This window comes from Sinocyclocheilus grahami, unplaced genomic scaffold, assembly GCF_001515645.1.
Source record: "Sinocyclocheilus grahami isolate Dianchi unplaced genomic scaffold, SAMN03320097.WGS_v1.1 scaffold9877.1, whole genome shotgun sequence".
Taxonomy (NCBI): Eukaryota; Metazoa; Chordata; class Actinopteri; order Cypriniformes; family Cyprinidae; genus Sinocyclocheilus; species Sinocyclocheilus grahami.
In genome coordinates, this window is record NW_015512903.1 from 1 (window position 1) to 527 (window position 527).

Sequence of the window (527 nt, forward strand, 5' to 3'; positions counted from 1 at the left end):
CCATTATTGATTTAACTGTTGAAGTTCCACACTGAACCTGATATTTATATTTATGCTCCGTATCTATTACCTTAGATATAACTACCTATTTTGTTTCTGAAGGAGGAAATGGATGAGCTAAAAGTGTTTGAGATGCCTCCATCTTGGGTGACTAAAATAGACATTTCACCAGCAGGTCAAGTCCTCACTCTCACATATAGCCTTTCATCCATTATCTACTAGCTCTTGAGGTTAATTAATCATACATGTTTTTTTTTAAAATCTTAATAGATATGGAATTGCGTTATCCAGGGGGTATGAAGGTTATTGAGTACAGGAAAGCCAAGCTGGAGAAGTTTGCCCCTTATCTTTTAAAAGATGGTCTGGTGACCAAACTCACCACTTATAAAGACCTCGATTGTAAGATCTTTGCAGATGTTTCTGTTTTCAGTTCCAACATACCTTGTCATCATGTTGATCATGTACATTTATATCAACCAAAAAAATGTGTGTGTATATATATATATATACAGTGGGTACGGAAAGTA

At 35.1% G+C, this 527-nt stretch overlaps 1 protein-coding gene across 1 annotated transcript in view; it reads left to right on the forward strand.

Moving 5' to 3' along the window:
* Nucleotides 1-76: 76 nt before the first annotated feature.
* Nucleotides 77-527, forward strand: part of LOC107578354 (dynein regulatory complex subunit 7-like) — a gene marked incomplete at its 3' end in the record, with an annotated part of 5,083 nt that continues 4,632 nt past the window's right edge. Inside the window, exons 1-2 of the mRNA XM_016264323.1 lie at nucleotides 77-175; nucleotides 271-399. Of these exons, the coding sequence (XP_016119809.1) occupies nucleotides 109-175; nucleotides 271-399 (196 nt within the window). The remainder of the gene's footprint in view (nucleotides 176-270; nucleotides 400-527) is intronic.